Raw genomic sequence first — 26739 nt, 5'->3', positions numbered from 1 at the left:
ATTCATTTTGTACAAACAAATTACTTCGCTGCCTCTTCTCTCTGTATGCTTGGAGACGACACTGACCTCCTTAGCCACGTTATCCATTTCTCCCTCTCGTCCTTGTTCTTTGCCTTCAAGAAGACCATCCTTATGTCCTTCATTATCTGCGGCGTCTTCTTCTTGTCGAAGGACACGAACTGCATCTGCTTGTCCTCCACCGTTCTGATTATGAACTCTACGTTCTTTCGATGCGACTCCAAAATTTCGACTTCTGTCAGCTGTATTGATCCCAAAGGGTCGTCTTTACTTTCTTGCGAATTATCTTTGAAGAAATACAACGACGAGTTCACTAAAACAAAATAATACTTTTTCCACTTCGAAAAGATTTTGTCCGTCTTCAGTTTTAATGTGCCGTTGTTCTTCGGAGCGGACATCGCTAAAAACGAATTCGACTTCACCGAAAAATGAAATGGATTTCGTTTAAGCGAATCATACATTGTTGTTAGGTCTTCATCACAGACCTCGTTCATGATTTTATAGGAGTTCTTGATGTTGTTGATAAATTGTTGACATGTCATCCGATGTTGAACATTAGGATTATGAAGATCTGAGTTGAGCATAATTAACGCAAAGGATAATATGTACGGAATCTCGGGGTTGGAGTACGTGTGTGGATTAACTGTGAAGTAACAGTTGGAGAACGTTTGGACAAATTGATCAATTCGTTGGGATTCCCCTGGAAGATAGAGAGTGCTACTAAGAGCTCGCCGCATGGCTTCTACAATGTCAGTGTGAAGATCTAAGCGCTTTAGATATGCTAAAAGAATATCTTGATTATCAACTGTGGTTAAATAGTTCCCAATTTGTTCACCTAAAAGCCCTGGTACAGTATGGAGAAGTTCAGCAATGTTTTCTGGAGTGGCAGGCTTTTTATAATATTCACATAATTTATTGATATTTTTCTTGGGATTAGAATTAAATTGATAGATGGCTTCTACACGTTTGTCCTCTTCGTCAATAGCATGGTTTAGTTCTATAAGATCGAATTCTGATTTGGATTTTGATTTGGTGAGTTGAAGACATGGTTCTGTATTCGCAGAACGTTTTATGGGATTAACAGTAGATGAACGATTCCTAAGTGGGGGGTTATATGTTTGTGGTAAATCTATACTGGATAAACTTACTTGTTTCTTTGGTTTGCGAACATAGTGATATTTTACAACTCGAACTGTTCTACAAATTGTTACTTTCCTTCGGACATGTCTTTTCCCATGAGCTTCATCTGTTGTTTGCTTTTCGTCTGGGAGAGGTGGTAAATTATTTGAAATTTCAGAATTATTCTTTTCTGATTCTTCTTTTGTTTTTGATATTTCAGGTTCAGTATTTTCGTGGTTTTCATTATGAGAATTTTGGTTGTTATCTTCTTCTGAATTCATTTAGTTTGCTCCCTTGAAGAAGCAATTTTTTACAAGCCGCTGATTCCACTTTTTCATAAAAATTAACGGTGAACGTTGATAGTGATCCTTTGTAAAGTTAAGAATTTCCTTTTTTTTCTGTTGAAAAACCTCCCTCTTGGTCGTTTGTGATCGTATTTAATTGAAATTGCAAAAAGTGGCAAATAGAAGTGATCGTTGAAAAAAAGTCAAATAATAATTTATATTAAAAATTTTACTTCATACCCAAAAGAAGGAACTCTACCGTAGGTCCTATTTATTCTTTTTTAACTCCTTCATCAGATCTTATGTCACGTATTTTATCACCTTTAAAAACATTGATAATTGCTTTTATGATTTGAGATCCCCAAATCAAATGACATCCATATAATATTATTACCATTGTTCTTCCTATAATATACAAAATCTTATGATGTGGTTGTTCTGTTTTATCCACAATAACTAAGACCAAAATTATTAATAGGTTAACCAATCTTAAATAAAAGAAAGAAATTGCAAAAATAATCAATGACGTATCGCCAATTTTCTTCATGTTAAAGTAAGTTGCAATTTTTCCTGTATATAAAAAAATGTCTACGAAATCATGAAGTACCATAGTTGATATTCCAGCTACTGGGCGAGCTGCCAATATACATATTATAGTCATTGACAATGTTATTGTATGGTGAATACACATAATGAAAATGTCTTTTGTTGTATGAATCCAGAATACATCACTTATGTAATAAGAAGCAAATAAAAAAATATAAATCTTTTGAAATACGCTACAAACAAATTCGCCGGTGCAAATATTATATTTTTGGCAATCCCCAAAGAAAAAAGCACAATGCGAATATGGTCTTTGAAGAAATGATAAGATGCCAACCATTCCACATATAATATAATGAATACAATCGAAGCCACGATGAATAAACTTATTCCTATTTTTTTCAGCAACAAATTTTGATAAAGGAGTGAGAAAGTATTTGTTCATAAATATTCTGTATGTGCCATAACATATTGCTGATGCAAAGATATATTTTATATCTGATAACTTGATTGTCGTTTCTTGTGCTAGATAATTGGATATAATCATGGTTTAATATAAAAATGATATGGATTCATGAAGTCACATGACACGGTGTTATTTAAAATCAAGTAATTTGTGGGCAGTGAAAAGTAAAGGGCTATTTAATTTTGAAAGGAAAATTCTTGCGAGGCAAGCCTTTTCAGCGTTTTTCGGTGAGACAGAGATTTAATAATCATTTGACTTTTTGATAAATGAACGTTCTCTGTTTTGAATAGATTTTATTCATTATTTAAGATGAAATAATTCTTAATGCATCATTCTATTATGTAAGAAGAAGATTATGAATGTGTATAAAAAATAAATTAATGATTATATGTTTGGTGTTAAATTTATGAAACATATTTAAAATAAAAATGTTTTTTTTTATAATTATTTTCACTTTATACGATCCCAAATATAAATTATATTAAAATTTATGTATTCTTTGTATTTCTAAAGTGAATCCTTTCATGAATAAAATATTCATTTTTTACAAATATCTAATTTTAAATATGAAGGATTTTTAATCAACCAGATTCAACTAAACAATAAGAGCAAATATATTATGTAATTATTTGGACAACATTAGTAATAATTCTTACTTAATATGAATCGAGAAACCTAATAAAATATGCTTTGATATCCATCAATTTCAATCTTCTGGATGCCTCCACGATCTCGTGTGAATTCAAATTAAGTAATCAAAATTCTATCGTTTTGGTCATGAACGATATCGTTTAAAAAACACAATATTGAAAAGGTTTTGTATTTTGAATGCGGAATGACCTTTACTTAATTGAAAAATACCTCCAACCAAATCGAAGTAATGATAGGAGGTTCTTTATCACAGACTTTACAAAGAAAAATTTCTGAATTTGAACTTTCAGTTGCCAGGCGCCTCGATTTTAGTTCCATGAGGATGGCAGAGGAAACTCTTCGCATTCTTAAAGAATGTGTTGAAGAATCAAAAACATCAAATCAAATTGAGCAAAATCTAAACACTGTCGCCAAGCGTCTCCAAAATTCAATCAGTTTCGATATTATTGTTGGTAATTTTTGCAGAAAAGTTATTTCTTCATTGAATGAAATATTGAACAAGTCAGTGCCATTTTATAACTTTGATCAAATATTTGATGTAAGGAGATCAAATTCTCTAAGTCTCCTTGAATTTTTTGCGGCACCAGTTGAAAATAAAAAAAACAGTTTTACATCAACAGAGAATTCACTCAAGGTCGACCTACTTGATAGCATTGATCGGATGCTTGATGAGATTCCCTTACTTTCCAAATGCATTGCAAAATATTCCATGTCAATAATTCATGATGGAGATATCATAATGACAGTTGGAACATCAGCCTCAGTTGAAGCCTTTTTTGAGAGAGCTGTTGTCAAGGGACGCAAGTTTCATGTCATTTTACCAGAACATGCTCCATCATATGATGGAATTACCATGGCGAAACGTCTTCGAAATAAGAATATTAACTGTATTACAATACCAGATTCAGCCGTTTTTGCGCTTATGCCTCGGATTACCACTGTTATTTGTCCAGTTCGGGCAGTTTTTGCAGATGGGACACTATTAACAACAAATCTTGTTAAAGCTGTTGCACTTGCAGCCAAGTATTATTCGAAGCCATTTGTTGTCCTTTATTGGAAGTGTAAGCTCGCTGACAGATTTAAAAAGCCTAAAGAATCATTCACGTATTTGGCGTCTCCGAATGATGTTGTTCCACAAGATGATACAATATCACAAACAGTTGGAATTATAAATCCGGATGGAGAATGTTTTTCATCGCATTCTTTGGTAACGATGCTCGTGAGCGAAGATGGGCCACATGATCCTCATGAAACGTTTTCTCTTGTTCAAAACTTTTACTCACAGAATGAATAAAAATATAAATTTTAAACAGAGTTTTTCATGTAATTTCATTTTGCCATTTCAACAAAGATTTGTCATTTTTTGAGACAATTTGAATGGTTTATTCCCACTTTTGAATACATCGACATGTATTCCATGGAAAACCGATTTTTACGGTTTATCGTAAGTTGTCTTGCAATGATGACCCAACATCTGAATGAATGGGAATTAGTTCAATCTATTAAAAATACAATTTTTAGCTTAAATGAAGAAAATATCATTAAATCAGCGAATTCAATAATTGAAAATTATAGTGTTCACCCACTCTCTTTTAATTTACTTGTTAGCCAAATAGTATACACGTTATATGTCTTGAGAATGAATGATTCTAACTTATATTTAAATTTTATACAAGAAATAGAAAGAATTGAAAATAATAATTCAAAAATTTTATCTGTATTCATAAATTTTCTTCTAAACAAACAAACGCAAGAATCATATCATCTTCTTGAAGACATTATCGAGAATGGTTTAGCTCAACAAGAAATAATTAAAAATAAAAAGATAAAATTTATTCAAACATTATATATCAAAGGAGAAAAATATCAAACAAAATTAGATAAAATCATTAAAAATTATAAAGAACTCAAAAAGAATGATAGAGAACTTCATAAAAGACTAATTAAAGAAGGACATAATCCGAATGAAATTGCTATAATAATTCGGAATGATGAAATAGAAAAACTTCAAGAAATATCATCTCAAGCAAATTTCGATTTTAATCAAACAATTGAACCATCACTTTATGAAAGATATGATTTTATTAATAGGTGGGGTGTATCATTAATTGATTATGCAGCATTTTTTGGATCAGTTCAATGTTTTAAATATTTACTTATGAATGGTGCTAATATAGAAAACACAGGTAAATATGCAGTTGCAAGTGGAAATTTAGAGATAATTCATTTATGTGAACAAAATCATTCATCATTTAAATATGCATATGAAACAGCAATTGAATTCCATCAAAATAATATCTTTAAATATATTTATGAAAATAAATTAGCAAAAATATATGAATTAGAATATTATGGGGAAAAATGTGTTTTATATCATAATTATGAAATATTTACATTTTTGATTGAAAATGGAATGAGAATTGATCATCCTGATTATAATATTATTTATGAATTAGCAAGAAACGGAAATTTATATCTCGTTAAGTATTTTCTTAAAAATAATAAAGTTCCTGAAGACATAATATTTTTCTCCATTCAATCGCTAAACACAGAACTTGTTCAATTCCTTATTGATGAAAAAGGAATTGATATAAATGAAAATATTTATTTATTTTTTATGGAAAAAATTTTAGCTATTTGATGTTTAATAATAAAACATTGTAATTATTCACATTATTTGAAACGCCACTTATTTTTGCAATAAGAAATGGATATGTAAATATGGTTAAATTACTTCTTGAACAAAAAGGTATAGATATCAATGCAAAGAATTTTTATTTGTTTTATTTAATGTTTATTTTCATAATTTAAAATTTCAAAATAATTTTTGGAAATTATTTAATATATTTCAAACGGCACTTATGATTGCATCGAGAAAAGATAATAAAGAAATAGTTAAATTGCTTCTTGATCAAAAAGGAATTGATGTTAATAATAGAGAAAATGTTCTTTTATTGTAAATCATGCTTGTTTTAAATATTTTATATTTCTAAATAATATTTGAAATATATTTGAAATATATGATACAGCACTTATTATTTCAGCTTTAAAAGGTCACACAGAAATCGTTAAATTACTTCTTGCACATAAAGGAACCGATATTAATGCCAAAAATATTAAAATATTTTATTTGGGATTCATTTTAATGATTTTATATTTTGAAATTTTATTTAATGTATGTTAGTAATACTTGAAACAGCACTTATTTGTGCGTCTTTGAATGGTCACACCGACGTAGTTAAATTACTTCTCGAACAAGATGATATTGATATTTATATTGAAACTATTTATTTATATTAATTAGAATTTATTTTATTAATTTAGAAAATCTTAAAAATATTTGGAATTTGTTCAATTTATTTTATCCAGCAATTACTTACGCCGCTAATAATGAAATAGAGGAATTACTTAAGCAAAAAGAAATTGATGATAAAGCAAAGAACAAAGCCAACAATTCATCACAATTACCATAAAAATCCTATTTAAGAAATTTAGGTAATGTTAATGATTGAACAAATGAATTTATACACATAAAAAATTGATATAAAAATGTTTCATTTACTTTTTCTTTTTCTTGAGCTTTACAATTTCAGGAATTTTTACACTTACTGGTTTTCCATGAAAAATATCCTTTTCTTTTGAAGGTCCAAATGATTTCTCCACATCAAAAAAATCTGGATCAAAACTATCATCATTTTTAACTTTCCGAACAAGTTGGTTTTGCGTATATTTTGTATGAGTTGTTTGAATAACAATAGGAGAACCAAGTTTCATCTCATTATAAATAGAATCATTTTCATAAAATGCAGGACTTGGCTGATAATATATTTGCATCTCAGTCATAGGTTGGAATATAGAATCTGAAAACATTTGATGTGTATTTTGAACAAATGTATCAAAATTTCCTCCGAAATCATTTAATTTTTTGTTTAAATTATCAATTTTGTCAATTTGGTCCTTGAGAGTTTTAGAAAACATCAAAGAAAATTTTGTAATTTCATCTCTAAGCTCATCGTACATATTTGAAATTGCCTTTTGATATGAATCGAGATTATTTCGTGGATTTTGTGTGAATTTTTTTTCCATATTATTTCCCTCATTTTTTATTTTGTTCTCTATATTGTTTAAAGATTGAAAACAGGCTTCAATCTTATTTTCATTTGTTGTCGATTTTTTCATATGATAACAATTCAAATAAAAATTTTATGTAAAGGTTAACAATGAATTTTATTGTGCTTTTAGGTAAAATTATATTTGTTACAGAAAAGCATTAAGTTGCTGTTTGGAAGCAGTTTACTTCAGTTTCTTTGTGTTAAAAGGTTAAAAGTCGTTCGACAAAAATATTGCAACACCAACTATTAAGTCAAAAGTTCAATTAGAGGTAACATATAATAACTTAAAAAATATTAAAAATTATTAATACTGCAAAATGATTTATAATAATTAACTTCACAACAAATATTAAATAATTTTTAAAATTACTTTACAATTATTAATATTGATATGTAAAGATTTTTTGTTCTTCGAAGAAAAATTAATTCTTACTCAAAAATAGAGCATAAAATTGAAAATTTTAACAATAAAATTAAAAAAATTAAAAGAATAAAATATGATATTTGATTATTTTTTGTAAAAAAATATTAATAACCATTATTTTGTCATGAAATTATTTTGCAATGAAAATATTTTTGTCACTGTATTTTTTGTAACATTTGATAGCAAATGAAAAAAGAAAATGTGTAATAACATTCATGCGGTGTATCTATAAATGTTATGGCAATTAATTAAATTTCGTATCACATGTCACAAACATATCCAAATTCTGAATTTACAATTCAGCTGCGAGCATTCCCAAGAAATACCACCATACTTTATACAGATTGCACAAGTGGAACCATGTGGTGCTTATAATGTCGCAGTGCTAAAAAATGACTCACAGAAAATAGCAACTTATTGCATTTTTTCAAATGATATAGAATCCAAGACAGCCTTTATTAACAAGGCATTACCAATAGGCCAATTTGTTGATGTTGATCTAAAATTTATTGATCCATTGACATCAGTATCAAGACTTTTGATAAATCCAAAATATAAAGAAGCTATGATTGGTTTACCAATAATACCAAACACAGATGTTTTCTTCAATTTTCACGGAAGAATAATTTCACGCCATATTAATTCGATAGAAACTGGATTTGTTTCAAGTTCAACAATTTTTTCTAAATATGACAAAATAAAAATAGATGAAATCACCAGTTTACCAACAAGTCCACACATTTCCAATAGAATAATTCGTATGGCTAAAAATCGTTCAATTATTTCATCAAAAGAAATATTAATTGTTGGGGGAAATGGCTCTGGAAAAAGCCACTTAGTCAAATATATGGAGCATCATGTTGAGGGGTGCATGCGTCTCGATCTTCTTCGAATGATATCTGATTATGAAACAGGCAAAAGCGAATATATCGATTCAATTCTATCAATGGAAGATGGGATCCTTCTCATAGATGACATATGTATCCTCTCTAAACAAGGCGCTGTTTATCTTTCTGATAAACTTTCAACTCTTGCTGATAAACCAGTACTTGTCATTGCAACATCTAGAGTTCCTCCATATTCACTACCGTATGTCATACAACCATTTTTCCAAACTTCTCTTCATATCAATGCATTAACACATAATGAAAGAAGGAGCATAATTAACGAACTTTGTGCCAACATGGACCTTTCCAATGAAAACATTGATTTCATTGTCAAAGAAACATCTGGAGTCACACAAGGAGAACTACGAAGTCTTTGTCAACTTGTTCCTTCTATCGTTCCATTTGAAAATCAGAAATTTATTTCTATCGTCAAAACCATAGCAACCTCCGAGAAACCGTTAATGCTTCGTCACACCTCAATTGCTCAGAAAATCGGCGGTTATAAAAGTGTCGTTGATGAAATAAGACTATTTTTAAACATAACTTTAGGTAATGATTCATCTGCTCAATCAATGCTTCAATATAGTGGAATTCTACTTCATGGGCCATCAGGAAATGGAAAATCATTAATCATAAGATCACTTTGCGAAGAATTTGAAGTGCCTTTTTTTATCCTTGAGTTTGACAAAATCTTTTCACGATACCTAGGCGACAGTGAGAAGTCTATACGCGATGCCTTTACTGCTGCGCGATTCTTTTCACCATGCGCAATTGTAATCGAAGATATTGATGCAATTGGGGCCAAAAGAAATGATGAAAGCGCTGTCGGAGGAAGGGTTTTATCGACGCTATTAAACGAAATTGATGGAATTACAAAACATGATCGAGTATTAATGATCGCTACTACAAATGCACCTGATTTAATTGATTCGGCATTAATTAGAGTCGGAAGGTTCGACAAATTAATTGAGGTTGGTAATCCAACAAAAGAAGATCGAATCTGCATGTTCAAATTGTTCATGGAAAAAACTCCAGTATCGAAAGATGTGTCTTGCGAAATGCTTGCCGACATGACTGAGGGTTATACATGTGCTGAAGTCAATTCGTTTTTCAGATTTTCAGCTTTGCAGGCATTACAAAAAGATGAACAAGAAGTATCGTTAGAATACTTCAAAAAAGGTAAAGAAAGAGTTAGCGAGAGAAAGAGAGCAACAGAAAAATTTTCAAATAAAAATAATTGGTTGTGATTTATCTTATTATATAAATGGCTTTTGAATTGCTGTTTGGATTTTCGGATTTTTTGTAACAAGTTTGGTGACACTCAGCTACAGCAACAAATCGTTTTTTCCAGCCCAAGTGCAACAACAAAATTTGTTGAAACCATTAAAAGGATACACGCCAGGGGGTTTGATTTAAGTTATAATGTTAGTGATGATATAATTACATCAAACAATCCTAAAAAGTTTTTGTTCAATTCAATAAACCGAAAATTTCATGTTCATGATCATGAACTCAATTTCCCATGTGTATTCGAAATTGGCTTGGAATAACAATAAATTTAGTAAATCTCTAGTCTCTCTATGGTTGATCTGTTTTTAAAAAAATCTTATCTCATATTAAGGAAGTTATATAAAATAATCATTTTTATAAATTTTTATTAAATTTTTGTTTGAATTCTGTTTTAAATTTATAAAAAAAAATATATATCTAACCAACCATTTTTTTACATACATTGAGTTACCTAATTTAACATCTAACCAAGTGTTTTACTATATATGTTTAATTATTACAACAGAAGAAAACAAAAGTGCATAAACATTTTTTATTGGTCTTCAAAGAATTTTTGTGTAAAAAATCGGTTTCAATTAATTTTTCATTAGTATATTATTTTTTTTGGTGGCAAATAAATTAAAAATATCTGAAAATCTTTTCACATATAAATGCAAACAGATATTGTTAACACATACACAGGGGACTTGAGTTCTTATGTTAGTAAGAAGTTAATCAGAGAAAATGTTAATCCGAATACCCCTCGTTATGATTTTAGAAATGCCAACAAAATGCATTGTCAGCAAGTCGCTTTATCCCTTGTTGAACAAATAAGCAAAGGAGAGGCCGATCCCAATTTTCGCATGATTGATACAGATGGTGAATCGATTTCAGTAATTGATTGGGCATGTAAACAAAGAAACAGCGAACTTGTTTACACTCTTTTACAAAAAGGCTCCAAAATTTCATACGAAACATTTCAAATTGCACAAAGAAACAATGATTTAAGCACACTTAGCGTTCTTTCACCTTATGTTGAAAGTGTCTGTAATGACCTTTACCATTCACACGTATATCAGGCATATGATTTAGGTCTTATCTATTACAAGACCGAAAAAATTTATAGTTTTGCATTTAACACTGGTCAGGCGAATTTTATTGTTCTTCGTCGTGGAACCAAAGGTGTTATTATTGATTGTGGTGAAAGTTTTCATTCACATTTAACAAGCACATTCAAAGAAGTTAATAATCATTATTTAAATGGTGCTGCTGAATGTGATAAACTTATTACAGTTTATAATGAATTTAAGAAATGTCCAGGCAAAGTCATGAAGCCATTTAGTACAAAATGGCGCGCGGAACCTCCTGATACATTCAAGCGTGTATACCATTTATGTAGAACTTGCTTCAAAAGTAAAGAAGTTGGTGATTTCTTCTTAGAGATTAAAGATAAAGAACTAAAAGATGAAGAATTCATCATTGACCATATTATACAAACCAAAAATAAATTTATTTCTGCTGAACGTCAACGTCAAAAACATGTACTCAATTGTCTTTTTACAAATGATTTCGAAGTTGAAGCTGTATTCATCACACACTCACATACTGATCATTTCTCTCTTCTCAGTGAACTTCTTAAATTTTTCCCAAATAACTTCATGAAAACTATGTATTACTTTGGAGGATGTGAAGAGAATTGGAGTGGAGATGTGTCAACTCTTCTTAGAAAGAAAATGAAATGTAATGATCGTATCGAATTTGTTGGTCGTGAATATCAATCTCGTGAACTTATTCTTCTTGGTGATATACGATTCAAGTTATGGGGAAGAAGTCGTCCTGAAAAGCTTCAAAATGAGAACCAAAATCAAAATACCCTTGTGATCACTATGTTTTATAAAGATGTTAAAGTCTTATTCACAGGTGATGCTGAAGGTAATGTTTTATCGCGTCTGAACATTGATATTCCTATACTTGATAATAATCTTGCACACAAAGATGATTTTGAAAACTTGTTATGTTTTATAGCAAATAATGTAAAAACTATTCGAAACAGGAAATTAAAAGAAAACGTTTTAAATTTAGCTGAAGAATATCTTAAAAAATTTGCTATATCGAAATCGATTAATTCGAAAGATCTTAAAATATATCGAAATTATATTAATGAAATGTTAAGTTTGGAACACTCTCTTCTCGTATTTGAGCCTCACCATGGATCAATGACTGAAGATTCTCATGAAATTTATATGTACCTCGCTGCACAGCAAAAGATGCAAGTGTTTGTAATCTGTAGTTTCCCTTCAGCGCCCGAATTCTTACCAAAAGAAGAATCAATTTTAGGAAGAGAAAATATATATATGGAAAAAACTATTAATCATCCAATAACATATGCAATAAGAGATATCCCGACATTAGGAATGACAACTGACCCTGTATATACAACGGGAGCTGCTGGCGATGATGTGGTGTTGATGAGCATTTCTGGAAAACAAATCGAAATCTTGAACTTATTTGATCAATATCCAAAATGGGAAACGTTTCCGAAGTCAAAAAGATAATTTTTTGTCATTTAAACACAAATATATAAGTTGAAAAAGCGAGAGCGCATTTTATTGATAAACAATGTAATACAAGAATTGTTACATAAACATTAGTAAATATATCCTTAATGTATGTCTTTGCAACAAAATAGCTTCCGAAAAAAACTTGGGTCATTTTTATGGTCAAGCATTGTTGTTGAAATTGTTGGGTTATTACATGTATTTGGATAGGCAGTTAATTCTGGATCAATACTATGGTCGATGATTTGATCTTCATTTATGTGGAATGAAGAAGGCTGCGGAATATTATCGATTTTAACTATTGGAAAACTTGCAAGGCATGAATCATATTCAGATGGTTGGCTAACAATCATTTTCCCTTCTGTTAAGGAATGATTAGGCAAACTGCTTTCGGATGACGAATCTCCTTCATCCATAATAATTTCGATTTTTTTTTACAATCCACATAATATTTGAATACTTAATCGGCCATTGACAAATTGACTGTGGTTACGGTGCCATGGCAAAATAAACAGAGGAAAATTCGACATGAGAACAATTTACAAATAAAGTACTCCTTGGTCTCAGCTGAACTATTTTTGTTTTACAAAATACATGAAAATAAATACGAAAAAAGGAAAGATTTGGTCAAATCTTTTACTTACAGATTTATATAAGAAGCAGTATTTAAATCTTAGTGTTTTAAGATATTTAAAATTAAAGAAATTATTTAATTAAATGATAATTTTAATAAAGATATTATTATTTGGTCAAACAAAAATTTTCAATCGGAAACAACTTTTTGAATCGATATAAAGTATACAATATTGCGTTGGCAAAGCTTTCGTTTGATCCACCCTAAAAAAATGGGGTTAATATTGGTATTGCAAACATGATGCATGTGAAGAGAACAAAAAGCCGATTTATTAAATTGATACCTACAAAGTGTGATGAGTTCATTTATTTTTTAGAAATAATGAATTTTAGTTAATTTGTAATGTATTACTTCTAAATACTCATAGTGAAATTAAGTGGATTATTTAAAAGTGTCCTGTAAAAAATGCCGATTTAAATCCACAGTTTCCCTTATTGATTTTAATTATATATACTCTTTCAATTTAGAACTATGTCGCTTAGTTTACTATGCTTTCGTATCGAATAACAAGAAGTTTGATCATTATCTTTCTTTTATGACATTAGTTGAAAAGAAAGAAGAAGAAATCACTACGAAAAAGCAAAAAATAATAACAATTTTCACCAAATTTCTAATGGGGTTAAAAACACAAGAATCCTTTTTTCTTCTTTATAAAACTTATGATCCGAATTCAGATGATTTTATTAATCTCAAAAAGCAATCTTTGATATTTGGACATTGTTTATCTAAAAAAACTTGCATACTATGAAAAATGAGTCTTTTTATGATAACTTTATGGAAAACATTGATGAACTTTCAAAAGATGATTGGAAACTTCATAAACAATTAATTAAAGAAGGAGTTAATCCAAATGAAATTGCAAAAATAATTCGAAATGATGAAATCGAAAAACTTCAAGAAATATCATCACAAGCAAATTTCGATTTTGATCAAATAATTAAACCATCACTTTATGAAAGATGCTCATTTGTTAATCAAGAAGATATTTCATTAATTGATTATGCAGCATTTTTTGGATCAGTAAAATGTTTCAAATATTTACTTATGAATGATGCTAATATAGAAAACACAGGCAAATATGCAGTTGCAGGTGGAAACTTAGAAATCATTCATATATGCGAAAAAAATCATTCGTCATTTAAAGGTGCATATAAAGCAGCAATTGAATTTCATCGAAATGATATCTTTAAATATCTTTACGAAGAGAAAATTGAAGGACATATCCCATTTAATTTGGTTGGTGATTGTATTGTTTATAGTAATTATGATATTTTACAAATCTTATTTAAGAAAATTATATATATTGAACCAATTAAACTGACAGTTAGTACAGGAAATCTTTTTCTTACAGAGTATTTTCTTCAAGAAAATCAAAGTAATTTGAAAAAAGATTATTTATTTTCAGCAATCAAATCTGGAAATTATGAACTTGTAAATTATCTAATTGATAAATATAAATTTGATATTAATTTTCCAAGTATTTATAGAACAAATACAAAGTTTCGTAATATTATTTAAAGTTTGTTTTTGGTTTATGGAACTCCAATTATAATTGCAGTCGAAGAAGGTTTTACTGAAATTATTAAAATTCTTCTTAAACAAAAAGGAATCGATCTTTATGTTAAAAATAAATTTTATATCAAATGTTTTTTGTTTTCATAAAATTTTTGGGGTTTATTTGTCATATTTAAATCATTATTTGAAATTGCATGTGATAAAAGTAAAAGTGAAATTGTTAAATTATTTTTAGAAAGTAAAAACTTTGATATTAACCATAAAAATGTTTATATTTATTACATAGATTTTGTTTTAAAATTTTGATGTTTTAAAGTAATGTTTGGAATATAATTTATATCCGTGAAACAAATCTTATGCATATAGCTGAAAAAGGTTATACAAATATTTTTAAACTTCTTATTGAGAATGGAGTTGATATTAATGCTAAAGATATTTAATAATATAATTTAACATTTTCTTTATAGTTTTTGGGTTTCTTAAAAATTTATGGAATTTTTTAATAATATTCGATACAGCATTACAATATGCATCTCTTTATAATAGCATTGATATTGTTAAAATACTCCTCGAACAAAAAGGAATTGATATTAATAATAAAGATGTTAATACATATTGTTTAAAATATGTTTTAATAATTTTATATTTAAAAATAATATTTGGAATATATTTAAATTATGTAGAACAGCTCTAATTGATGCATCACGTCATGGTAACATTGAAATAGTTAAATTACTTCTTGAACAAGAAGGTATTGATCTAAATGCCAAAAATATTTGTTTTGTCTCATATAGTGTTTATTTTAATAATTTGATATTTTATGAAAATATTTGGAGTTTATTCACATAATTTCGAACAGCGCTTATTGTGGCTTCTAAATACAAGTACAAAGAAATAGTCGAATTACTTCTTATGCAAAAAGGAATTGATATCGATGCTAAAGATGTTATTTAATTTTATTTAATATTTATTTTAATAATATAAAATTTCAATACTGTACTTGGAATTGATTTAAATTATTTAAAACGGCACTTATGTATGCAAACAAAAAAAATGTGATACTTAATTAATGAAAAGTTACAAAACTAAAATTCATCACTAAAATCTCAAATAACTATTCAAAGAGATGAATGTTAATAAATAAATTTTTTTTATTTTACTATTTATATGAATTTTTTTTTGCAATAGAATTAATTAATTTTCAACATAATCAGCTATACTTTGACAATTTTTGAATGATCTTTACCAAAAAGTAACAAACAAAAGATAAACTTTTTGAATTACATCCTATCGTACTAAGATGACTTCACCTCAAAATTTATTAAATTAGGAAAGTCATGAATGCCATTACGAATGCAACAATAGCATAAGATTTCATATTACCAATTTTAATTCCATCACTACTTGAGCCAGGATTCACGTCAAATAATTTATTTCCGACCGTATAGTTAATATTTTTTGGAATTCCACTCAAGTCAAGATATTCCTTATTTTCATCAGTAATGCGAATATCCAATTTAAAGTTTTGTACATTTTCCCAATTACCGACAAAATCAAATCCAAGTGTCGCATTTCTTTGGTAATGATTTTGATCAAAGAATCTAAAATCAAAGTATTTTGGAGATATTTGATGCGTGTACAAAGTTCCATATTCTTCTAAATACAATATCAATGACTTTGGCTGTGTTACACCATCTTGAAGATTCATCACAATTTTAGTTGGTGAATATACATATGGATTAAACATAAGTTGGACATCGTTTGGTAATAAGAAGTCATCCCCATTCGTTTCATGTACAGTAATGGAATTATTTCCATTAAAGGTGATGTTATTAGAAGTTGATGTGTATATTCTATTTGTTGCATTGATTTGTGCATTATTCAAATGATTTGCATTCGATGTGATGAAATTATTTGCACTAAATCCGCCTTTTATATTGGACGTGGAATAAAGCGGTGAAACATATGTGTTAAATTTAAGATGATTTTCAAAGATAGCATCATAACTCATCATAATAAAAGGTACGGATTCTGATACATCGCTATTACTTGATTTAAAGGTAATAGTCATATGTAGTCCACCCATCAAAGTCCCAAAATCTAAATTTACATGTGATAGTCCACTAAGATCAACAGTGAATTGAGAGAGTGCTGACAAGAGATTGCCCACTGTACTGGGACTAAAATAATTTGATAATAAAATTTATTTTGATTGCTTATTCAAAATTGAATTATGCATAAAAAATTGTAAGATTACTTTTGAAAGTAATTCAATAGTTTATTCTCGAAGATTTTTGGGTTGAGTAAACTCTTTAAAAAGTCAAAACAAATCATCGAATCATAGGGTTTTCATTTATAAATAAAGAGCTTGGTATGCTGTATTAATGGTCTAATGCTTTGGGATGAGCCTCCTAATAAGAGCTTTCAGCGAACAACAAATTTTGGAGGTGTATGGTATTCCAAAAAAAATTAATATTTTAATAAAGTATCTTTCGAACTGAGAATAAAGCGTTTTTACCATGTGCTCTCCTTCATTGCTTTAAGGGTATGTCAATGTGCTACAGTCCATGCAATGCATATGCAGCATCCACTCTTGGAGTACTCCAAACAAAATAAACTGGTAGTAAAAAATAAGTAGCACTTTTCGATCGGTTATAATCACGTTCAAAAAATGAAACCGATATCACCGTTAACTATTGAAATAAGGTCAATTCACCATACGATAAGTCTATCGTGTTTACAACATCACAATTTATTAAAACGATAGCATTCAAAATAAACGTTCTCATAAGTCAAATTTTATTTTTTTAATAAATTTTTACATGAAAGAAATTCTTAGCGAAGGTGCTCGATAATTGAAATCACCTGTTGCTTTTCTTCTTCAAATTCTGGGTCTGAGTCATCCAATGCGAGATCTTTCAAAAACTTCACTAATCTTGTTTTATTTTTCTTGAGTGCAGATATAACGCTTTGAGATCTCCTTGGGTTAAGAACGAACAATTTGAACAAGGTATATGCCCTGTATTGAACTTTCTTTGAGGTTGATTTCAACAACATCATTATTAATTGAAGATTCTCTATGTCATCTAAGTACATAAAGAAGAGGCTTCTGCACGGATCGGATGTGATAAATGTTGAAAGAATTGGCAAAAAATTGAGTTGGACAAGATAATTCGGAGATGAAAGAAGTTGCTTAAATTGGATTGAAAATATCTCCCAATTATTCATCATATATTCAGCGGCACTATCCTGATAAGTATTTAAAAGAGCATCATAAGTTGTAAAAGCTGTAGATAATTTATCAAAATTATCACCTGAAAGATATTGTATAAATGACCCAACAAATCCACATTCATATAAATAAATAGCAAAAGGACGATGCTTTAAGCATGTTCGAATTAGAATATGCGCTGTATTTGCAACAGGTTGATCAAAATAACTGACAAGTTTATCAAAACATGCTTTGTTATTCATAAGAAAAGTTGGAAGTGATGAATCAGGAAATTCTCTTATTGTTGTTTGAAGTAATGTTGATATAGCATTAAGGATTTGTTGGTCAAAGAAAGGCATTAGACGAATTAACAAATCCACAGTATCATCACGGTAAATCTTATTATTAACTACTTCTGTTAAATTTTCACTTTGAAATTCTTCTTTAATCATTGAATCATTAATTCCATTAATCAAATTCAAGATTTCTTTTGAATGTTTTTGATTTGGTTGGTGTTCAAATTCAACTAATGCCTTATGGAGCTTTTTTGGAAGCCCTTTTCGTTTAGATTTGGCGAAGATCGACATTGCTCTTAATGAAAACTTTAATCTAATAAACCTTGTGAATTCCGATATAAGGATTTCGAGTGCGATATTACGGTTTGGACTGAAAAAGTATCTTTCAAGCAACGATACCTATCGTTATTTTTGTGCTCATAAAAGTGACCACGCAAAAAGCTTTTTTTGGAATCAAAACCAAATTTACCAAACTTATCTTCTGATATTTATATTAATTAAAAAGATTTAATATTAAAGATGTTTAATATTAACAAAATTATGTATTTACATTTTTTATAAAATCAATTAATTGATTTCATTCAATCAAAAAATAAAAGTTTTTACTCATCATCTTTAAAGGATTCCAAATCATTCATCATCATTTGGATGAATCCTAAATGTTCATTTTTATAAATCTCTGGTATACTTGGCAACCGATCTTTTTCTCTTTTAATAGCTTCCATCAAACTATTTATAAATTGGTCGATAGATATAACACCATTTTGGATATCATTTTGTAATTTTTCTTGTTTCTTAATAACCGCCGCGTTCATTTCGGGCACCCCTTTCTGCGGGGGCACCCCTCTTTCCTTAGCCGCATTCAGAGCATATTCGGTCGCACCTTTCAAAAACTCCAACACTGAAATTCCCCAAAACATTTGCATTTCTTCGTCAGTCATTACGTAAATATTTCTTATTGGCGCTTGTTGTTTCTTTAGCTGCGGCTTATCTTTAGCTTTATCGGCTTCATCCAACGCTCTTTTCATAGCCGGGTTCATATTCTGAGCTTTCGTTGCTTTCGCACCTGTTTGTTTCTTTTGCTCTTCATTAAATCGTATCGAAGGCGCAACAATCACTGGATATTCGACGAGTTTCTTCTCCAAAGTCGTAATCGGCTTATCCATTTCGATTTGGATATTTAACGACGCGCCAGGAATCTCTTTAAACGAAACAGCCTTCGTGATGATTCGCTTCTTAAGTAATTGCGCAAGTAACAAACCTGACTTCGCAATAGGCTCTTTGTTGTTGCCTGCAAACACAGCGACAACTGCGGGCTGCTTACCAATACGTACTATGACTTCTTTGCTCATTACGTTGACCGGCTCCGTCTGCACCGAAAAGTTGAAGTTACAATTCGGACCTTTCATTTGCGGCGTCGATACTTTGCTGATCTTTCCCTCCGTGATTGGCAAGAACAATGAAACAGAGAACGGCTCATTGATCACAAAGTTTTGCGCTTCTTTGATGCTGATTAACATGCATCCTTGCTTGATGTTCGAGTTGATATCCAACGCTTGGTATTGAAAGATGTCGTTGATGTAATATGGCTCTTCTTTGATACGCTGTTTTGACGAATTCAATAATTTGATCTCTTGCGCAATGAATTGAGCACCGACTTTGTCTTTGTAACGTAGAAAGAGCTGCGCTTCTTTGGTTAAATGATCGACTTGTTCTTGGATCTTAGAGATGACTTGTGAGAGCGCGGTGGTGTCTTGCGCACAGCAGATCGACTGCTTGAGGAATTCGGAGTATTTGCGATGCGATTTCGACGTGAGCTTTGGCTGCGCGATGTTCTGTGGTTTGGGCGACGCGGAGCCGGGTCCTGCAATGATGGACGGAAGAAGGCGCTCAAGCTGAGTGAACATGGAAGCGCGTGATTCAGGCGAATGAATGAACGTGTAGTAGCTGTCGGCAAATGTGGAAAATAGATTGTCATATTCTGATGTGATCGGAGATTCGTTTGTGATGTAATCCTTAGGAGGAGCTGGAGCGGCCTTCTTTGGAGCGGCCTTTGGCTGCGCGTTTTGTGGCTGTGAAGGCTTTTGTTGTTGTGGTTGTTGTGGCTTTTGTTGTTGTGGTTGTTGTGGCTTTGGTTGCTGTGGCTGTGATGGCTTCGCTTGAGCTGGGTGAACACTTGCGGGTTGAGATGGCTTTGGTTGTTGGGGTTGAGCTTTTGGAGATTGAGTCGGTTTTGGTTGAGCAGGTGTTGGATTTGGTGGATGTGGTTGAGGCTTTTGAGGTTGCGCTGGTTTTGGTTGGATTGGGGTTGGATTTGTGGGAGGTTGAGGCTTTGGTGATTGTTGTTTTGGTGCTGGAGCTTGTTTAAGTGGTTGTTGTGGAGATACTTGCTTAGGTGGTTGTGGTTGTGGAGGTACTTGCTTAGGCGCTTGATTTACTTGAGGTGAGTGAGCTTGTGGTTGGGGAGATTGCTTTGGTTGAGGTGGTACTTGTTGTTTTTGCTTTTGCGCTAGCTTTTCTCTTTTCTCTTCAGCTTCAAGTTCTCTTTCAAGCGCTGCCAAATCATCATCTTCACCATCAAATTCGTTACCTCCTTCATCATTATCATCATCATCGTCATCACCATTCATCATTAATGCATTTAGCTCAGCTTCAAGTTCGTCTTCATCGAATTTCATGCCAACATCTTTTTGTCTTTGGTTTGTTTTGTTTCTTCTCATAATTTTTTTTCTTGGTAAAACCGTTGGGTGTCGGGGTGCCTGTTTTAGCAATTTTTGTGTAAACATTTAAAAAAACATTTCATTTGGATGCTTTAGTGAATTAACTTCATTTCCGACCCTTTCAGAATAAATGAATTACTAACTTTAACATATTAAATTGTTTTCTGCCTTGAGGAATTTTAAATTTAATTTTTTAAGATTCTATAAAACTGATCTATTGAATGTATTTAATAAAAAAATTATTCTGCATGTTTGCTATGATTCAATCAACAATGATTTGGTATCACGATCTCATTGCTCTCTCGTTATTATTCGTGGTTATGTCGGTGATGAATATTTATTTGAATTCAAGGTATGTCTAAACACGATAGGCATAAATGATTCAATTTTGTTTCCAACCAAAAATTGAACCTCCAAATTCAGCATACGGCAGTTTGACAGATATTGTGCATCAAACGATTATTTTCGATTCATTTGATTTTTTCCAAAAAAATATTATTATCTTTCCGAAACAGTACATCTTTAATCACAAACACTAAAGCACGATAATCTCTTTTGGATGTGTGAAACAATAACATATCTAAATCTTAATTGGTGCTAAAATTTCTTGATAAATATAATTTTGGAAATTACGAATTTTTCGTAAAGTATACAATGTGTAACGTCTATTTAAAAACGTTATTGCTGAAATGGGGAGGAATTGGGATGAAAATGAAGACAATATTCTAAAAGAATTGGTTCAAAAATACGGAAAGCAATGGAATTTAATTGCCCAACATCTTCCTCAGCGAACACCTTCACAAGTTGCAGCTCGCTGGGAAAAATGTCTCGATCCTGCCATCACAAAAGGACCTTTTACACCTGAAGAAGATGAAGTTATTAGAAGTTATGTAGCCAAAAATGGCCCAAGAAGCTGGCCAAAAATCACATCTTTTTTACCACACAGAAGTCCAAAACAATGTCGTGAAAGATGGTTTAACCACTTAGACCCAAATGTTTCTAAGGGTCCATGGACACAAGAAGAAGATAATTTTATATATCAGCAATACAAAGCCATGGGCGGCAAATGGTCAACAATTTCCAAAATGATACCTGGAAGAACAGATAATGCCATTAAAAACAGATGGAACTCTTCAATTTCCAAAAGAATTTCAATTGACTCGGTTGGTAATGAATTTGTATTACCAGACACATCTAAAAGACAACATAAAAATCACATAGATCACAGAGTTAGACCACCTCCAATTATAACCCAGCAGCAAGAAGAAATTCTTCCTCCAACCAATATTGACATTGATAATATCAGCATTGATAACATTAACATTGATGATCAAAATGAGAACAAAGAAAAACCACAGAAAGGAATCAATCCACCACCATTAACAATACCACAAAGTGACATTCAGGGATCTCCTGGAATGTCTCCATCATTCCAATTTACACCATTTGCTTTACAAAAAGGATCAGGAAGTGGAGATCCTGGTCTATTTACTCCACTTTCACCTATTCCAGGATTTCTAAAAACGCCATCATTTGGAATAAGTTCTCCAACAAGTCTTTTTTCTCCGGCATCATTTAAATCATCTGGAGATTCAGATACATTTAAATGATCTAATTATTATGTCTTTTCTTAATCAATAAACAATTTGCATTCTATTTAATTACCCAACAGTCTATTTATGTACATAATTTTTAGGATCATTAATCAATCAAAATTAGTGAATTAATTTTCTCTTTTATTTTTTAAATTTAGTAATCACATATTTCCATTCTTAAGAATGCTTTGAGGCACCCCAAACTTTCAGGGCGCCCTATCGTAGCAATAGATGGCGCAAATTACATCAGCAAATCTTCAGATAATAATTTTTTCAGAACCAATCAATAGTTGTCATGAGTGGAAAAAGAAGCGTCAGTATTATGTTTCCCAATTAGGACAATATTTATTAGATTTTAATGAATCACAAATTTCAACTACATTTGCTTCTTGGGAAAATGAAATCAAGAAACTTGAGAATAGTGATGATGTATGTGGCCAACTTCTAGCACTTCTTGGTTTTTCTGTTTTACATTTTTTCTGTCGTTCATATGATCATGTCAAAAGACTTTTTCCCATGGTTAAAAAATTCACAGCATCTAATAGCAGGGATGTTATTCGTGCTTCAAGTTTTAGCATCCGTTATCTTGCAGAAGAGTCACCAGATAATTATTCATTTTTACGTGAGATTTTAGATTCATCAAAATCATATTTTACTGTTAGCCAAAGGGATCTTCATTTATTTGGTGGACTTACAATTCTCAAAGAATGTGGGAAAATTTTACCTACTGATGTATTTGCCATAACACTAAATTATCTACCTGAAATATGGAATGCAATTTGCTCATCAGACATCAAAATGCAAAATGCAGCGGTCTCAGTTATGGAAATTCACATTAATCAAATGCCATCAAATACAAAAGAATCATATGCCGAATCTTTACGAATAGATTGTTTTTGTATTCTTAATTCCAAATCTCCACATTCCAATCGTGGTCCAGTTTTAATCCTTAAAACATTGTATCAACTTTTCCCATATTCACAAGTTGATGTTCTTATTGAAAAACTTGTCGACTCATTGAATTCGTTACCGAGTGAACTTCCTCTTGAGACTTATAATTTCTTGATCCTTTTATCGAACAAATATTCAACTTTATTTACTGATTCAGAACTTAATATAATAATTAATTCGATTGTAAACAATTTAAATGATGATCCAAATATATCACTTAAACTATTTTCTATTTTAGAGAATTTTATAAATGAATTTCATCAACGAGAATTACCAATTAATATAATCATTGAAATGATATTAAAATTTTCGAAAGAACAAAAACATAAAAACAAAGTCTTTTCTATATTATGTACATTAATTAAATATTATCCGACAATTAATATACCAAAAGAAATGTTCATAGGTATTCCATGTAAACAAAGTTTAAATGCATTACGAATGCGTATTGATATATTATTATTAGTCCGTGATAGTTTAATGAAATATTTCAATGAAGGAATTGATTCACAAGCAGATTACAAGACACAAAAAATTGCGTTAATGATATTTTGTACATTCCAACAAATAATATTTGAAAAAATCGATGATTTATTTAGTAAGCTTCGACATTTTGCATATTCTCCATATGAAAAAATTCGAATTTTATTTTCGAATGTATTATATAAATTTTCTAATCCTTCAGCGATAGATGAACTTGTTCGTTTAGCGATGACTGATGATTCTAAACATGTTCGATTATGTGCATTAATTACATTAAAGGCAAGTTCATTCATTGGTAAAGCAACTCAACTTACACAACTACTTGCTGATCCATCATTTTCTATTAGAAGAAAAGCAATACCATTAATATCAGAAGCAGCTTTATCTAATTCGTTATATACTGTACCTATCATTGTATTATTTGTTAATTCGTTTTTATCTATGAATATTTCAAATATTAATCCTGCAAGATCTGCTAAATCTTCTTCATTATTACCATTAATTGTGAAACATTTCGTTAAATTTGCTAATCAATTAATACCAAATATTACTTGGTTTTGTATTTGGTTTTTATCTCATGGCAAACCTATTAAAGAATTACCGAATCAAGAAATTAATACATCGAAATATTTAGATTTAAGAAAAGTCATTCATAGAGATTTTACATCAGTTGAATACACAAAGAAAATTGATGAGCATGACATTTTTTTAACACGAATTTACAACATTGAAAATTCAAAGTGGATTTCAAAATGTGATGTCAATTTATTCAAAACATTACAAAAACTGTCACCTTATTTAAGACCTTATTTATTTCAAGTTATACCTGTTTATATTCAATCATTTTTACAATTACAACAAGAAGATATTGTTTACATATCAGCATTAAAATCATTAACACAAATAGTTATCGAAACTGAAGCTGAAATTAATTATTTGATACAATTTCCAGAATTGTTACCATCATTAATTCAATTAATTAGTTCAAGGAAATGTTCCAAATTAGTTTCAATTGAGATATTAAAATTAACAGGAACAATCGGAGCATCAAGTATTACCTTTCAACCGAATAATAATGAAGAGAATAACATCCAAATATTATCGATACAATCCATGAACTTTTTTACTGATTTTATATTAAAATCGTTGAAAGAATATTTTAACAAATATTCGTCAAGTTTATTTTCATGTTTATGTTCGATATTTATTAAAGATTCCAATAATTCATTACCATATTTAGATTTCATTATTGATGTATTTGTTAATATCATTGAACATGAATCCAAGAAAGACATTATCTTTAATCAATTAGAATTAATCATATTAAAAGCTCAAGTACATATTATACCATTTTTATCTAAAATATATATTCATTTATCGAAGAATTTAACAAATATTAATTGTGTTCGATGTTGTATTACATTATCATATTATTTAAAATCGGAATTCATTGAATATGCAAGTAATTTATATATTAATTCATTTCATTTATTATCTACAGATGATTCATTATTTTTTAAAACCATTTTAAAGTTTATCTCATTTGCAATTTGTTATCAAAATCAAAACGCCGAATTATTTGTTGAAATATTAGAATATTATATAACTAAATTAACAGAAGTCGAAAACATTAAGTTAACATTTTTATTAAAAACTACAATAACATTAATACAAATGCGTAAATTAAAAATATATTCAGCACGATTATCACGAATATGTTTTGTATTAATACGGAAAACACAATTAACAGAAGTACATCAAATGATTTTTAATTTATGTTTATATGATGATTTAAGTATTGATATGGTTGAATTATTTTTAAATAATACTGGATTAATTATACCGCCATTAATGAATATCCGTAAAATTATGGAATCACCACAAAATATTTTGGAAGAAATTTCATCTATTAAAAGTAATCGACTTATAATTACTACTTCACATTTAGATTATTTAAAAGAAAACCCTTTAAAAGATTATAAGTTAGAAAATCCATTAAAAGATTTACCACAACCAGTATTTAATAATGCGCGATTATTAATTGATGAATTATGTAAAAGAGTTATTAAATATTCACCATCATCATCAATTCGAAGTTGTATCCAAATGATAAAACAAAATCAAGCATTTAAAGATTATATATTTCCTATAGCTTTTTTATCATGTTGGATGAATATATTTCATAATGAAGAACGGAATCAATTTTCTAAAATAATTTTAATGATATTAGAAAGTTTTGATAAAATCGATCCAATTATTTTTAAATTATTAGAATTATGTGATCGAGCAGGTTATCCATTATTAATACCAGATAATATATTAGCTAAATCTTCAACTAACATTGGATTATCAATGTATTATTATCAACGACATTTACGAGAAAACCCGAATTGTAAAGAAACGATTATAGAGTTATTAGGTATATATTCTAAACAAGGATTTAAAGAATCAGCTTATGGATTATTATCATCATTTTCAAACAAATTGAACTTAAATGAATCAGGTAAATGGTATGAACAATTAAATGAATGGGATAAAGCTTTAAATATATATGAAAAACAAAAAAATCCAAATATATCTACATTAATTAAATGTTATGGACATTTACAATTATGGGATAACATCCGGGAATTAAGTAATGAATATCAAAAAATGAGTCAAGAAGAAAAGAATGAAAATAGTTTATGGTTTGCATGGGCTGAATTTCATTCGAATAATTTAGATAAAGTTAAAGAATATTTAAACCCTAATTTAGACATTAATAATAATGATATTAATGTAATATTATTTAAAATTATTTATAATATAGCTATAAATGATTATGAAAATGCTTTAAAAAATATAAAATTAGGATTTAATATATTAGCCGAAAATATTACGGAAATATTTAAAAGAAATGATATTAATCAAATATCAAATAATATGGTATATGCACAACATTTAATCGAATTAAAAGAAACTATCGAATTAAAGAAAAATAATGCAACAAAAATACCAAAAATT

At 29.7% G+C, this 26739-nt stretch overlaps 6 protein-coding genes across 6 annotated transcripts; 4 read left to right on the top strand and 2 right to left on the bottom strand.

Annotated features, from left to right (window-relative positions):
- Positions 1–20: 20 nt before the first annotated feature.
- On the bottom strand, positions 21–1418 carry GO595_008880 (Sec7 domain containing protein; the record flags this gene model as incomplete). Its single annotated transcript, XM_067922503.1, has 1 exon — positions 21–1418. One exon carries the CDS (start codon positions 1416–1418, stop codon positions 21–23), a length of 1398 nt encoding a protein of 465 aa, XP_067770962.1.
- A 1985-nt stretch (positions 1419–3403) lies between these two features.
- Positions 3404–4375, top strand: GO595_008879 (Translation initiation factor eIF-2B subunit beta; the record flags this gene model as incomplete). Its single annotated transcript, XM_067922502.1, has 1 exon — positions 3404–4375. One exon carries the CDS (start codon positions 3404–3406, stop codon positions 4373–4375), a length of 972 nt encoding a protein of 323 aa, XP_067770961.1.
- A 4089-nt stretch (positions 4376–8464) lies between these two features.
- On the top strand, positions 8465–9751 carry GO595_008878 (AAA family ATPase; the record flags this gene model as incomplete). Its single annotated transcript, XM_067922501.1, has 1 exon — positions 8465–9751. One exon carries the CDS (start codon positions 8465–8467, stop codon positions 9749–9751), a length of 1287 nt encoding a protein of 428 aa, XP_067770960.1.
- A 693-nt stretch (positions 9752–10444) lies between these two features.
- Positions 10445–12328, top strand: GO595_008877 (metallo-beta-lactamase superfamily protein; the record flags this gene model as incomplete). Its single annotated transcript, XM_067922499.1, has 1 exon — positions 10445–12328. One exon carries the CDS (start codon positions 10445–10447, stop codon positions 12326–12328), a length of 1884 nt encoding a protein of 627 aa, XP_067770959.1.
- A 6261-nt stretch (positions 12329–18589) lies between these two features.
- Positions 18590–20707, bottom strand: GO595_008876 (cell envelope biogenesis protein TolA; the record flags this gene model as incomplete). The annotated part of the gene is made up of 1 exon (XM_067922498.1): positions 18590–20707. One exon carries the CDS (start codon positions 20705–20707, stop codon positions 18590–18592), a length of 2118 nt encoding a protein of 705 aa, XP_067770958.1.
- Positions 20708–21396: 689 nt separating this feature from the next.
- GO595_008875 (Myb-like DNA-binding domain containing protein) lies at positions 21397–22317 on the top strand (the record flags this gene model as incomplete). The annotated part of the gene is made up of 1 exon (XM_067922497.1): positions 21397–22317. One exon carries the CDS (start codon positions 21397–21399, stop codon positions 22315–22317), a length of 921 nt encoding a protein of 306 aa, XP_067770957.1.
- Between the last annotated feature and the right edge of the window lie 4422 nt (positions 22318–26739).

This window comes from Histomonas meleagridis (genome assembly GCF_020186115.1).
Source record: "Histomonas meleagridis strain 2922-C6/04-10x chromosome Unknown contig_78, whole genome shotgun sequence".
In the NCBI taxonomy this organism is placed as follows: Eukaryota; Parabasalia; order Tritrichomonadida; family Dientamoebidae; genus Histomonas; species Histomonas meleagridis.
The sequence above is the reverse complement of the archived record's forward strand: the minus strand, read 5'-3'. Positions and strand labels throughout refer to the sequence as shown.